Source organism: Orycteropus afer, unplaced genomic scaffold, assembly GCF_000298275.1.
Source record: "Orycteropus afer afer isolate SDZICR_OR568_19922 unplaced genomic scaffold, OryAfe1.0 scaffold00055, whole genome shotgun sequence".
Taxonomy (NCBI): Eukaryota; Metazoa; Chordata; class Mammalia; order Tubulidentata; family Orycteropodidae; genus Orycteropus; species Orycteropus afer.
In genome coordinates, this window is record NW_006921642.1 from 1039698 (window position 1) to 1052593 (window position 12896).

The 12896-nt window shown below is 38.1% G+C and overlaps 1 protein-coding gene across 1 annotated transcript in view; it reads right to left on the reverse strand.

The window, feature by feature from the left end:
* COL4A2 (collagen type IV alpha 2 chain) overlaps positions 1-12896 on the reverse strand; it is a 199989-nt gene that overhangs the window by 123279 nt on the left and 63814 nt on the right. Inside the window, exons 3-4 of the mRNA XM_007938924.1 lie at positions 1373-1507; positions 1241-1285 (exon numbers count right to left, since the gene is read on the reverse strand). Coding sequence (XP_007937115.1) covers positions 1241-1285; positions 1373-1507 — 180 coding nt within the window. The remainder of the gene's footprint in view (positions 1-1240; positions 1286-1372; positions 1508-12896) is intronic.

Sequence of the window (12896 nt, forward strand, 5' to 3'; positions counted from 1 at the left end):
TTTCAATTTCTGAAAGACAAAGCTGATTAAAGATCCAAAGAGGTTTTTTTAATTATTATTATTTTTTAAAAGGTAGTCTGTAAGTTAGAATTTAGTTCTAGGCAGTTTTTAGGAAAATACTGGAAAAAATCAAAATAACTCTTCCAGTTTCTCCAGACTATAACTAATATAAAAGTTGTTTCCATATTTGTTCATAGCTGGGTATTGTAACTGATGTGTATATTGGAGCTCACACTCAGGTGACAATAGGATCACCAGCCACATAGGTCTCATGTCTTGGTCAATGCAACTTTCATTCTTTCACTCTGACCGTTTCCTCTACTGTTGCCAAATTCTTCTAGAACATGGAGCTGAAGATCTAAAGAATCTGTGACCACTCTCCACCCATTCCCTTCCTTCTATTCTCCTGCCAAGTAGCAGCCTTACTTGTGAAGTCTGGAGAAAGAAGAAATTCTCTTTCCTTGTGTGTGTCAGGCGTGTGTGCGTGTATGTGTGTGTCTGTGGTGAAAGAGAACATGTATACGGAAGGTAAGAGCATAAACATCTGTGTATATGTGTGGGGTTCCTGAAGCAGATGTCTTAAAACTGTAACAGTAGAAGGATGGAAGGCGGATCGGAATGTGTGATAAACAGAGGTCCTGATGTCAGGGTCTGGCCAGGAAGCCAGGCCTGAGAAATCTGCTCAGGGATCCCTGTGAAGAAGGCTGTGAGTCAGGCTGTTTTGTTTATTTTTTTATGCTACAAGAAGTAAAGTAAACTAGGTTAGAAAAACACATTTTATTGCATTTTGAGATTTTCCCATGAACAATGCTTTCTCATTTTATGTGTGGTTACTACAAAGAATTTGAGAAGCTACACAAATGTTCAGCAGGGCTTCATTGCCTCCAGCTTCTTTGCTGGACTACTTTATATTCAGGTTGGTTTATAGTTCAGACAAAATTTCTAGACTGACTTTTCATTGAGCCTATCTGAGTAACATTATAGCTTTTATTACCAAACAGTATCTAGTTTTAGCAAAGTAGCCTCAATTCTAAAGCCAAGTCTAGCAGAAAGTTTACAAAGGACACAATTCATCCAATATTTGACTGGATTCCAGGAGGAAAATATGCATATATAGCTCCAGAAGTTGTATGCTATAAACAAAAGAGAAGGCTTAGCTCAAAATGTTTCTTTAAACCGTAAGAGTATTGCTCAGAATGTGCACAGTGTTCTAAAATTCAACTCTTCCAAAAAAACTTACAGGAATTCCATCAGCACCAGGGAAGCCAGAAACGCCTCTTGCTCCCTATGAAGAAAGCAAACAAACTTAATGGAGGCCAAAATACTCCCTACCCTTCTCCAAATCAGAGGGAATATTAACAATTATTCATACCACTTCTCCTTTTGGGCCTGTTATTCCAGGAGCTCCCCTTTCACCTTTGTCACCTTTGCGGCCCTGTAATCCCGGGAAACCTTGTAGTCCTGGGGGCCCGTTGTATCCCTGGGGGCCAACTGACCCTGGTTGACCCTGTCGAACATAAACAGCAAATGTTAATTTTCCACTACTAATAGCAAGGAATAAACATTTTCAGTCATTGTTGCTTTGGAAACTACACTTTTCATGCTGAAAGCACTATAATCTTCAGAGAATGCTATATATATATACACACACCACATTCTGCTATAATACCAAGACAGTCATGTCTAACTAAGGAAGAAGTCACAGAGCTTAAAAGGAAAACAAAAATTAAATGTGAGCAAAAAGTTATCCTAAATTACTAAAATGATGTTACTGTGAAATAATACGATTGGGTTAGGATTAAAAGAATCATTTTATTTGGTTTCTTTTAAGTCCTTTCAGTTAAAAAAGATTTCAAAAATGTCTACAATTTTTCTCTTTATTTTTCTTAGTATAATGCAATAGTAGGTACATAAATGTATACTGCATCCAGACATAAAAATGATCTCTAGACGCTTAAGTGACTAGACACACTTGCCTCCTATTCATATATATATACGTGTGCATGCACAGATACACAGACAGGAAAAGTAAACAGTTCCTGAAACATACAAACGTATTTCATGATTTCTCTTTAAGTGAATTTGTCTCTTCCTCATAGAACCCTTTACTGCCAAGCTCAGTTTGCTTTAATTTCAAATTCTTACCTTGCCTTTAGCTTGAGGGAGGACTTGAGGCATTACTTCTATTTTTTTTTTCTTCCATTACCTATAAGTAACCTTTCCCACATAAACTATCCAGTTAAAAAGTTTGTCTGTGTTTAGATGAATATAATGTTCCCTCAAATATCCCATGTAATTAACATGAAATGAAGAATTTTTAAATTCCATCCAAGATTCAGTATTCAAAATAAATTTTTTTTTTTGTTGAGGATATACACAGCAAAACATACCAATTCAACCATTTCTATATGTATACTTCAGTGACATTGATTACATTCTTCAAGTTGCTCAACCAATCTCACCCTCCTTTTCTGAGTTGTTCCCAAAATGCAATTTTAACTTTATAGAGACATCAGCATAGAAAAATGTGGGGAGACCTTGTTTCTGAATTTCATTATAATTCTTATGCAGCCAAATCCTTTAGATGCTGGACCCTAGGGTGTAGGGAAGCATGGAAGAAATTTCTTTTGGGTGGAAAATATTGATGGAGATTAAGATAATCATTGGAAGATGAGATTAAGATGATCTACTCCAAAGCTTAGGACACCCCTGACTCCTTTAATCAAGGTACTTTTGTAAAAGCTCCTTCAGGGATCCATCTGAGCCAAGGTTGGACTTTCACCTACTTTCCAGAAGTAGTTCTTCTGTTCCAGAAGAGTTCAGCCAATGCAGAAAATCAGCAAATACTTATTTGAGGTAGCCTACTTGCCAGCCTCTGTAGTGATACTGCCTCGGAAACCCAAGGAGAGGTCGCTATGTGTCGGGTTTGACTCGACGGCACATAATAACAACAACAACAACACTCGCCAGCCTACTAGTTAGTAGTCAAATGCCTTAGGCACCATGCCACCAGAGCTCCCAGTCTTAAACATTGTATGCAGTGGCAAAACCAATGTATTATAATAACTTTTGAAGAATATTACAAAGGAGGCTATTAGCACTGTTTGTTTCTTCATAGTTGAGAAGCATTGTGATAAAAGATACATAGCTCTGACCTGACTTTGGAGGATGTTGGACTAAATGACATCCCAGGCTCATTCTAATTCTCAAGTCCAGTCAGTGGTTTTATTTGTTGCAAACTTGGAAAAAAACATACTTTGATTCTGATTTTTCTCTTTCCCAGTTGTGCTCATTTTTGTTTTGTTTTGCAGCTATGTTAGAATATAACTTTCTTATGATTATATATCATGCCACAAGGCTTTCAAATACCCATAACCAGGTAGAAGCTTGTACTTTGTTAGTGTTTACAGTGAACAGCCTTCAGAGGATAAAATGTTCCTCATTAGTGCTGTCATTTTTATTGTTCATAAACTACACTTCTACCTAATGGGATTATTTTGTAGAGCCAACTAAGAAGGAGCATCTACTACTAATCAAAATGGAATATTTGTGCCTTAATGAAGAAAGGCTACATTCTTGTCTTGCATTCATTAACCTTTCCTCAATTCCTTTTGATTGGGGAAAGTGACTCACCACATCATCTAGTCATTTTCCTTCCGTTGTCGGAGGCTGAGACTTTTGGAATAAGACTGTAGTCTTTGCTTTTCTGGAGCATGCTGTCTTTTTATATATTTTTTGGATCCAGGTGAAATGCATATAGGATAAACTTAACCATTTAAAGTGTACAATTCTGTGGCTTTTAGTCCATTCACAATGCTGTGCAACCATCATCTCTATCTAGTTCCAAGGCATTTTCATCACCCCGAAAGGAAATCTCAGACTCATTAAGCAGTTACTCCCTATCCCCTCTTCCTCCAACCCCTGACAACCATCATCCTGCTTTCCAGCGCGATGGATTTATCTATTCTGGGCATTTCATTTAAATGGAATCATAGCATCTGTGATCTTTTATATCTGTTTTTTTAAATTTACCATAATGTATTTGAGGTTTATCCACATTGCAGCATGTATCAGTACTTCATTCCTTTTTTTACGGCTGAATAATATATCATTGTAAAGAAGTATCACATTTTGTTTATCTGTTCATCTGTCGTTTCTATCTTTTGGCTATTGTGAAGAATGCTGTAATGAACATTTGTGTACAAGTATCTGCTTCAGTTCTTGTTTCAAGCCTTCTGGGTATCTATCTAGGTGTAGAAATGCTGGATCACAGGCTAATTCTATGTTTTTGAGGAGCCACCAAATGCTTTCCACAGCAGCTGTACCATTTTACACTTAACAGAAATGGAGGGGGGAGCTCTAGTGGCGTAGTGCCTAAGGCACTTGACTGCTAACCAGAAGGCTGGTGGTTCAAACTCACCAGCCACTCCTCTGAAGGAAGGTTGGGCAATCTACTTCCGTGGTGATACTGCCTCGGAAACCCAAAGACGGGTCACTATGAGTCGGGTCTGACTTGATGGCACATAACAACAACAACAACAACCAGAAATGGACAAGAATTTCGATTTCTCTACTTCAGACTCACCAACATTTGTTATTTTCCTTTTAGCCATCTTAGTATGAAGATGCTGTCCCTTTTTAACAGTCCTTCCTGGAACGTTTCACAAAATTAATTCACCTTCTGCTCTGTGGAAGTGTCAGGAAGATTCTGGGGAGACTGTGAATTAGACACTAGTCCTCTGGGATTGAACCCTCATTCTTATCCACAATTAAAACCTTGTATTGCTGGAATTAAGGAGCACTGGTGGCTCAGTGGTTAAAGCATTCAGCTGCTAACCAAAAGGTTGGTGGTTCAAACCCATCAGTCACTCCAACAGTGAAAGATGAAGCAGTTTTTTCTGTGAAGATTTACAGCCTTGGAAACCCTATAGGGCAGTTTTACTCTGTTCTATAGGGTCGCCATGAGTTTGAATTGACTTGATAGCAGTGGGTTTGGTTTTGGGTAATGCTGGAATTAAATGGATATTTACGGGCAAAGGATGTCATAGATATGTTTCAGTGATCAGGGTCTGAGAATTTCCCTAGGATATCCTGCCCACCAGGGCAATCAAGTATGCTCGTAAAGACAGCTGGAATAATTAGGTAAATGAAAGGAATTTTTCTAAGAGCTAATCATCATGTTTATCAACTTCCATCCCCCATCAAAAAGCCCCAGTCAGGAAAGTTATTTCCATCTTTTTTTTTTTTTTTGTAGTAAGTGTAATAAAAATTACCCAAGAAAGAGGAGGAGTCTAGTTCAAGCTCCTTTGCATAAATCTAGAAAACTTCCCACATAGAGATGTATCACTTCCTAGGGAGGAGGATAATGAGAACTATCATTAAATTCTATATGTTCTGGGATGACACCCTGTTACAGGTTTTTTAAAATGATTTATCTCCTTTTATCCCCATGACAACAACATGAAGTAGATATCAACCCCAATCAAAAGGAATATTAACTGAGTTTCAGAAAGGTTAAATATGAACAGCTGTCAAGAAGTCAGCTCTGGGATCTAGGCTTGTGAAGTCTGTCCCACTACAAAGCCTTCAATCTTTCCTCTATAGACCCCTTCGAGACTCTAAAGTGTGGTGCTTGGACCCGCAGTATCAGTACCACCGGGGAGTCTGGTAGCAATGCACAATCTCAGGCCCCACCCGGGAACTCCTATTTCTGCATTAGCCAGATCCCTAGGAAATTCATGCCTACATAAAAGTTTGAGAGGCAATGCACAATACCAACCTACTGTTCTTTTTGGCTTTCTTAAGGGAGGAGACAGGTATCATTTAATAGGAAAAATCTCTTAAGCACAAGGTTGGATCTCAGATCCACTTTTTCTACTGGGGATTCATCAGAAGAAAGGGCTGGCTATAGAAGTCAGGAAGAGAAAAATCTGAGAGGGTACTTTTTCCTTTTCCTCATTACATTTGCTAAACATTGTTTCTGTTAAGTTTTTCTTGATCTTGTGCTTCAGTACAATCTACAGGACAAAATAGATTTTGATCACTTTTAGGACAGAGTGTTGTAACGCCTTTCACGTCTTGAAATCAGTACTGGAGTATGTGTGGGACATAGAGGGTCGGTTTGGGGAGCTGCTGTCTGAAAAGGCAGAGAGACAGTCCAGACTTGACTACACATTGCTTAAATACCATAGCTGTGGAAAGAACACACTTAAAATCCCGAGACAGTTACTAAGCTTTCATAAATTAGAAAACTTCACTTTGAGAAAAGGGGCAAAGTATAATCAGATATATGCACATGCAGAATCACTGTACAAAGTGAGACTGTGACATAAATGGAGAGAGACTAATGATTAATCAGGGCCGTCACAGTGTGTTGCCTATTCCCATTCAAAATTCATTAACCTTCAAACTCACCATGGGTAAGAAGTAAGAGTTTTATCTATCAGGAAAGGACAAAGGGCAAAATTTCCAAGGATAGAAACTGCTTTACTGCACATCAGTATTGTTAATGTACTGTACAGTATTTCCCTGGTAGGATAAGAATAAGCTTTTCAAGACTTACTGGTCAACATCTGAATAGTAGGAAATCCCTTCTCCTTCCTAAGTTTACTCTTCCTGTCTCGCCTTTTATGGGCACCGGTCTTACCACCAGACAACCCATATCCTCTCCAGTCCCCAGGGTGGCCCCTCCCTTCCGTGGCTGTTCTCAATGCATTCCAGGTTCCAGACCTTAAGGGGCCCTTTAACTGCTGCAGGCCCTTCTGATCTTCAGGTAATTCCAACTTAATTCCTAGCTAGCTTCTGCAAGCTGTTGGACACACATTCTGAAATATGTAAAATGGTTCAAAAGGTGGACCGGGCTACATTTTATTATCCAGGGAAACAATTCTTCCATCAAAGATTCAGAAATATGCACTGTACTCAAGAATAATCAGATAGCTTTGTGAACGCTTTTTAGATCACCAGGGCAGGATGAATTAATAGCAAATTCTAAGTTAACAATAATGTAAAGGTTTGTGTTTGTATAATACATTACATATGCAACACTACCCAAACCAAACCATCACTATCCAGCTGATTTCCATTCACAGCAACCCTATAGGACAGAGCAGAACTGCTGCATACAGTTTAATTCTTTATGGAAGTGGACTGTCACATCCTTCTCCTTTAGAGCGTCTGGTGAGTTTGAACCACCAATCTTTCGATTAGTAGCCAAGTGCTTTAACTATCCCACCAGGGCTCTTTACATACATAATTACTCTCAGTAAATAATGGGTTACTTACCATTCCATGCAACACAGAACTCATGCTAAACCTGCCTCTTTGTAGCTGTATCTTCCTATTTAATAGATAATAGATGCTCCTTGCTACTATTCCATATGAAGTATTCCACTCATATAAGGTACAATTATATGGATTCTTAGAATTCCTCCTCAAAAATTATTTGACACAGGTTTTGTACTAACATTAATGTATATGTAAAAACATCTATATATGTAAAGAAACTAACTTGGAGCTTTATCCTACTCCATACACAAACATTTACTTGGAAGAGATGTTAGACCTAAATGTAAATGCTAAAACTATGACACTTCTAGGAAAAAAAAAAAAAAAAACATAGAGGAGAACATGTTTGTGACTCTGGATTAGCCAAAAATTTCTTAGATAGGACACAAAGACCACAAGCCATAAAATAAAAACGTTAACAAAATTTAAAAGTTTGATTTTCCCCAGATACTGTTAAAAAATAAAGAAAGGCCACAAACTGGGATAAAACATTGCAAAGCACATGTCTGATAAATGACTTCTATCCATCATATATAAAGAATTCCAATTCCAATTCCAATTCAGAAATAACAACCAACTAACTTTTTTTTAAAATGGGCATAGGATTTGAACAGATACTCTATCAAAGAAGATATACAGATGGAAAATAAGCACATGAAAAAATGCCAAACATCATTAGTCATTAGGGGAAAACACATTAAAAGCATAATAAAATGTAACTGAACACATACTAGAATAGCTAACACACACACAAAATTGACAGTACGGAGTATTGGTGACAACGCAGAGCAACTAGAACTCTCATACACTGCTGGTAGGCATGCCGAATGGTACAGCCACTTTGCAAAAATATGGCAGTTTCTTAGAAATGAAACATACACTTATCAGAGGACATAGCAACCCCAATTTTAGGGTATATATCCAAGAGAAATGAAAACGTATGTCCACACAAAGATCTGTAGGTGAATATTTACAGTAGTTTCAGTTATTTTAGCTATAAACTGGAACTTACATGTCTATCAGCTGAAGAATGAGTTAACAAATTGTGATATATCCATACAATGGAAAACTACTTAACAACAAGGAAGAACAAACTATTCAATACACACAACAATGGAGATGAATCTCAAAAGTATTATGCTAAGTGAAAGGTGCTAGATATGAAAGAGTAGCTACTGTCTGATCCAATCTACAAGATTTTATTGAAAAGATAAAATTATAGTGACAGAAAGTAGACCAATGGGTTGTCAAACCTGGAGACAGAGGAAAAGGGTTGATCAAAGAAGGGATCTTTCTGGGGTGATGGACTTGTTGGTGATAATGCGGAGCAACTAGAACTCTCATACACTGCTGTTAGGCATGCCGAATGGTACAGCCATTGTATGTTCTATGTCATAATTTTTGTGGGCATTATGTGACTGTATATATTTATCAACATTCACTGAATTATGGGTAAATTGCACCACAATAAACTTGACTGAAGAATAAACAACAAGGAGTCTTATGAAGACAAAGATTAAGAAGACAGACCCCGAAGTTCATAAGAACATTACATTATGACCAAGTCCATTTGATAGTCTTACAAGTGAATTTATAAGATAGATGGTATTTAGAAAAGGAAAGAGAGTGTGCACTTTTTAAATGACATGTTAAAAAACATTTAGCTAAAAGATTTTTGAAAATGTCTGCCAGGAAAATGAAATAATATAAAGGAACTAAAATAGTCTAGTTTCACTTGTCTGGAATCTGGTCTATTTGAGTCTGATATTGATAGAAATCAGAATTGTCCAGAGCACAGCCCATAGAACAGCAGCACAGGAAGAGGGTCAGGACCAAATGGGATTAAGAGTAAGCATAGGGGTCCACCACTGGTTCCCATTATTCTGGATCTTAATTCAAACAAACAAAAATGGAGGGTGTCAATTATAATTCCAGGAAGCTATTATATAGTTTCATCTGAATTGATTTTACTTTGATAGTTTCACATTTTCAAACAGCAGATAAAATGGGTCATCTCTCATGCTCTCCACCCGTGGGACCAATGAGTCTGAAAACCTCTGTCCTTTTTCTAAAAACACACACCCCATGGGCAATCTTACTAAATGGCTTTTAGTCAAAAGCAAGGCCAAGCTTTTTATAGTCTGCATGTCATTCTGCCTGGCATATGTTGGAAAAGTTGATTTTCTGGGAAAGTCTTTCATTGCCTCTGTGTTTTTAGCAATAAAGACATTTTATTTCCTTAAATGTGAATCACTGCTCAATAGACCAACTTGATTTCCTAAACCCCTTTTTCCTTCAAAAAGGCACGGAGTTTGCAAGTGATGAGCTGAGGGTCTTGGGGAGTACAGGCAGTAGATCTGGTTTTCAGGTCTCAGGAAAGGAGAAAATGTTAATTCTAATTTAGCACCTGGCAACATGTACTACAAAATCAACGACCAGCATATCATCATCTAATTGCCTTTATGTCATTATGTGTTAATAATACAGAGTGGCTCCGGGCTATACTTAACACAATTGGAAAGTGACAATTAGAATAGGAGGGGACCATTAAATTACCCAAATCATGAAACTACCAGTAATTTAAAAAGTTAGTTATCTATGTTTATAGACTCAATTGTGTGCTATTAATTTTCATGTGCCAACTGCACGTGCCAATATTTTACTATTATTCGTAGGTCATACTTATGCCCAACAGTGTGACATGACTAATAGCTGAGATCATGTATTCAAATTGCTTTGTATTTCAGTCAGTGCCGGCGGGGGGCTCTGTACATAGTGAGCAGTTCACAGCCCAGTGAATACTGCTTACTGACCATGGAAGCGACCGGGAAATCAAAGTTCCCATGGTCTTTCAAATCTTGGCTTCCCTGCCGAGATTATCAACCAAGCAGCCAGTCTTTGGTATTCAATTTTTAGGATCTGTGGCATAGACCAGGAACAGAATCAAGAGTTATATCTATTTTGCATTTAGACTAAACAGCAGTCATAGGAAAGAATAATATTCCTGAGGCTCGCTTTGTAAGAGCTGGTTCTGTCAGAGGAGAAAAAAAATCCCTGTTGGCCAAGTAAGGGAGGGTTCCGGTTTGGCTGTGATACACTACTTTCTTTTTCTGTTATCTTTTATTTGAAATGTTCCTCAATAGGACAAGCTTTAAATAGAGTTCCAAAGTTTCTGTCATTAGAAAATGTTTGACTATTTCCACTCTCCTCATCCGTGTCTTTTTCTTCAGCTTTAACTGTTATTTTTAACCATTATTTTATCTGAGTTACAGTTATTTAATTTTCTGATCTTTTTCAGGCTTAAATTTTTAAACTTACATATAGTAAAATTCAAGGAGCTCTGGTGTCATGGTGGATAAGGCGTTTGGCTGCTGCTAACCAGAAGGTCAGCAGTTCAAACACACCAAGCTGTTCTGTGGAAGGAAGATGGGGCAATCTTCTTCCATAAAGATTTACAGCCTTGGAAACCTAATGGGGGTGGCTATGAGTTGGAATCAACTCGATGGCAGTGAATTATTATTATAATACAGTGAAATATACTTTTTTGTGGTATATAGCTCAGTGAGTTGTGACAAATGAATAGAGCTGTGGAACCACAATGATGATCAAGATACAAAATAATCCCATCATCCCCCAAAATTACTTCGTGCTGCTCCTTTGTTGTCAAATGCTTCAACTTCCCAAACCTCTGACAAATCACCGGTCTGTTCTCCATTCCAATAGTGTTGCCTTTTCCAGACTGTCATAAAGTATGGAATCATACTTTGGTAATCTTTTGAGTCTAGCATCTTTTATTCAGCATAATGAATTTGAGATTCATATATGCTATTGTGTGCATCAGCAGTGTGTTCATTTTCACTGGTGACTACTGTTTTATTGTATCCCATTACCAGATTTTGCTTGTCCATTCACCTATTCAAGGACATCTGAGTTGCTCCCAGTCTTTGGTCAATGTTAAGTGAGCTGCTACGAACACTTAGGTGTACTTTTTTTGTATGAAAATATGTTTTTGAAAATATCCAGGAATGGGATTTCTGGGTCACATGGTAAATGTATATTTAATGTTATAAAATGTTGCAAAACTGTTCTCCACATTTTCTGTACAGTGGGCATTCCTTTGTACATCAATGAATGAAAGTTACAGTTACTCCACATCCTTCTCAGCTCTTGCTATCATCAGCTTTGTTTGGCTTTTCTTAGCCATTCTGATAGGTGTGCAGTAGTAAACCTTACAGTTTTAATACAGTTCATTTTTATGATCACAAATTCATATATTTCTGTAATCCTGGACCTAGTTCCTGGTTCAGAGCTTTCATTTCTAACACCATCCATTTTGTAGCATGATTTTGTGATGATAATCAATGACCCAGCCAATGTGCCAGCACCATGTCTTCCACTATGAGGTGGGGAACTACCGTGGCTTGTTCAGAGTCAAAGGGAACATGACCAAAGTTTGATCCCTTTGTTCTCTTCCAAAGAGATAAACAACCCACCTAACTGTAACTGGAGCTCTGGTGCGTAGTGCCTAAGACACTGGACTGCTGACCATCAGACTGGGCAATCTACATCCGTAGAGATTGTTGTTGTTGTTGTTATATGCCGTCTACTTGGACCCAACTCATAGCGACCCCTCCTTGGGTTTCCGAGGCAGTATCACTACGGAAGTAGATTGCCCAACCTCCCTTCCAAGGAGTGGCTGGTGGGTTCGCACTGCCTTGGAAACCCAAGGAGAGGTTACTATGAGTTGGAATCGACTCGATGGCAGTGAGTACATTTTTTTCTTTTTAACTGTAGTTGTCTTCTGCACAAAGGCATAAATCTCGTTACAAGGGAAGGAGAGCCTGAGATTACTGATGAACCGACACAAATCGGTCATCCGGCCTGAAAATCTGTCTCAGAGCAACACGCCTCACAGATGGTAACTCAAAAGTACAATCTTTGTAAGTTCCAGCACTCTAAGACAAACTCATAGCACTCTGGTGGGGTAATGCCTAAGGCATTTGACTGCTAACCAGAAGGCTGGTGGCTCAAACACACCAGCCACTCCTTGGAAGGAAGACTGGGCAATCTACTTCCATAGAGATACTGCCTCAGAAACTCACGGAGAGGTCACTAGGAGTCGGATCTGACTCAAGGGCAGTCAGTTGGTTTTTAGTTTTGGTATAGAAACTACTGAAAAATTCAACCCCAAAGTTCTTAACTGTAGTATGAATTTCATTTACTTTGGGTCAACTAGTATTCCTCCACATAAACTGTGATACAAAAATGTATCTTTCATGGGGAAGAGAATGTTTGTTTAATAAATGGTGCTGGCAAAACTGGAGATCCATTTGCAGAAAAATGAAACAAGATCTATACCTCACACCATACACAAAAATGAACTTCAGATATATCAAACACTTAAATGTAAAATCTAAAACTATACAGTTCCTCAAGGAAAATTTAGGGGCAAATTTAAGGACCCTAATATATGGCATAAATAGACTATCAAACATAGTTCAAAATGTACAAACAGCAGAAGAGAAACCAGATGGTTGGGACCTTCTAAAAATTAAATTTTTATGTGCTTCCAAAGACTTCTCCAAAAGAGTCAAAAGAGAACCTACAGA